Here is a 1,843-nt window from a genome sequence, read left to right on the forward strand (position 1 = left end):
CTTTCTGAAACTTTAATTCAGTTTATCCTTATATGTGAAAGATTCTCATTCCTTATAAAAAAGAAAAACAACCGAGTTAGTAAGAGTGGGAAAACAAAAGACAAAGAGGAGAAAAAAGAACATCTGGCATTACTCACTAATGATGCCTGCTGGTAGTTCTACACACAATATTTGCACCCAATGAAATGAAATCTGTCTGTTTTTTAAAAAATCTTTCATTTGCTAAAATATGTGTTTTTTCATTATCAAATCATCACATAAATTCTTTGCTTGATTGAAAATTAAACTTTTTGATTATTTGGATGAATTTGTAAAAATGTATCTACATTCTGGCTATATGATACATACTGAACAAAATCTACACAAGCATAATCAACATATAATATAACAATTTTATACGCATCGAATAAAAGCAGACATAGGCAAAAAACCACATATTGTGCATTAGCAAATGATTTAATTGTATGTATGAATATATCACATATTACATTGTTTTACTAAAGAATGTTTGCTAACTCCAGAGCACTCATACATGAGAAGGTGAGTTGGAATCAGAGGAAGAAAGAATACACATAGAAATAGTAAATATTTCTTGAAGGATAAAAAAGGAACATAAATTCAACACAATTATTTAAAATATGGAAAAACATTGGATTTACAATTTTTGCTTGCAAAACAGATGGATTTGAGATGAGCTTTGTGCAAATGTGAATGCTCTTACCCATAGTACTGAGAAAGTTAGAAAAGGTTAAGGTGTCAAGGATTGCGCTGTGTGTACTTAAGACTGCTATTGTTCCAGTGATACCTAACAAGACTGGGCTTCTCTCACTTTCTGTCTAATCCTTTCAAAAGTGTATGCGCTCCCATTCTTCTTTTGTGATGGGGTACATTTTTCTTCACAGGAAATGGAAGACTTTGTGCAGAGCTCTGGAGAACACGGTATTGTGGTATTTTCTCTAGGGTCGATGGTCTACAACGTAACAGAAGAGAGGGCCAATGTGATTGCTTCAGCTCTTGCTCAGCTTCCTCAAAAGGTTAGCTAAAGTGCCATAACACTACACAGACACACACTTAATCTATTAAATTCTATCAAGAATCCAATTGCTAAAACTCCTATGTGAAAATTAAAATTATAGTTGGAATTTAACTTAGCCAGTTTAAACCAAGCTATCAATGGTATATGTTAATGAAAGAGGGAGGATCTAGTTCATAATAATGTTGATATTAACAATTTCACTGGAAAGATATATACGTAACAGGTTAAACTGTGAACTTGTGTTACCATGACATTGTTTGCAGTAATTCAGAAATGACTGAGTACTGTGTTGCCCCTTGTCTTTCTTTTGGGCATGGTTTTTCAGGCATTGTACATACTCAGATGTTTCGGGAAGGTGTTAAAGCTGTTTCCAACCTCCCTAGCAGAAACTAATATGCAGATATTTGAAAGAGGCTGAATATCATCATACAATTTAAGATGAATGTGGAAACCTGGCCTCATAATTTATCATACTTTGGAATCAGACTATTAAGTGTGTTGTTCAGGGTAGAATTTTGAGAATGTTGCTAGAGTTTATCAATTCTAAATAGAAGGGCAATGCAGATCCCCAAAATTAGAGAGAAAGGGAGAAATGGCAGTCTTGCCTCCTGATCTGGAGCCTGCTAACATCTAAAAGAGGAAGATGCAAGAGGGTGGAAAGGGGCCAGGCTTTTCTAGTTAACTCAGGGCATCAATAAAATATGTCTCCCAAGGACACTGCTTGCTATGAACCAGACTGAAACTTCCAGGGAATTGAACAAGGAGAAGTATAGTAAAAAATACTCAAGCTTAATGCAGCCTGGAATA

At 34.7% G+C, this 1,843-nt stretch overlaps 1 protein-coding gene across 3 annotated transcripts in view; it reads left to right on the forward strand.

The window, feature by feature from the left end:
• Positions 1–1,843, forward strand: part of LOC102006178 (UDP-glucuronosyltransferase 2B17-like) — a 104,742-nt gene that overhangs the window by 4,531 nt on the left and 98,368 nt on the right. The window contains exon 3 of one of the 3 annotated variants that reach the window (XM_005392814.2): positions 903–1,034. The exons of the other annotated variants lie outside the window; for them this stretch is intronic. Coding sequence (XP_005392871.1) covers positions 903–1,034 — 132 coding nt within the window. The remainder of the gene's footprint in view (positions 1–902; positions 1,035–1,843) is intronic. 3 annotated transcript variants of the gene reach the window in all.

The sequence above is a fragment of the Chinchilla lanigera genome, unplaced genomic scaffold, assembly GCF_000276665.1.
Source record: "Chinchilla lanigera isolate Chin_1 unplaced genomic scaffold, ChiLan1.0 scaffold00046, whole genome shotgun sequence".
Classification (NCBI taxonomy): Eukaryota; Metazoa; Chordata; class Mammalia; order Rodentia; family Chinchillidae; genus Chinchilla; species Chinchilla lanigera.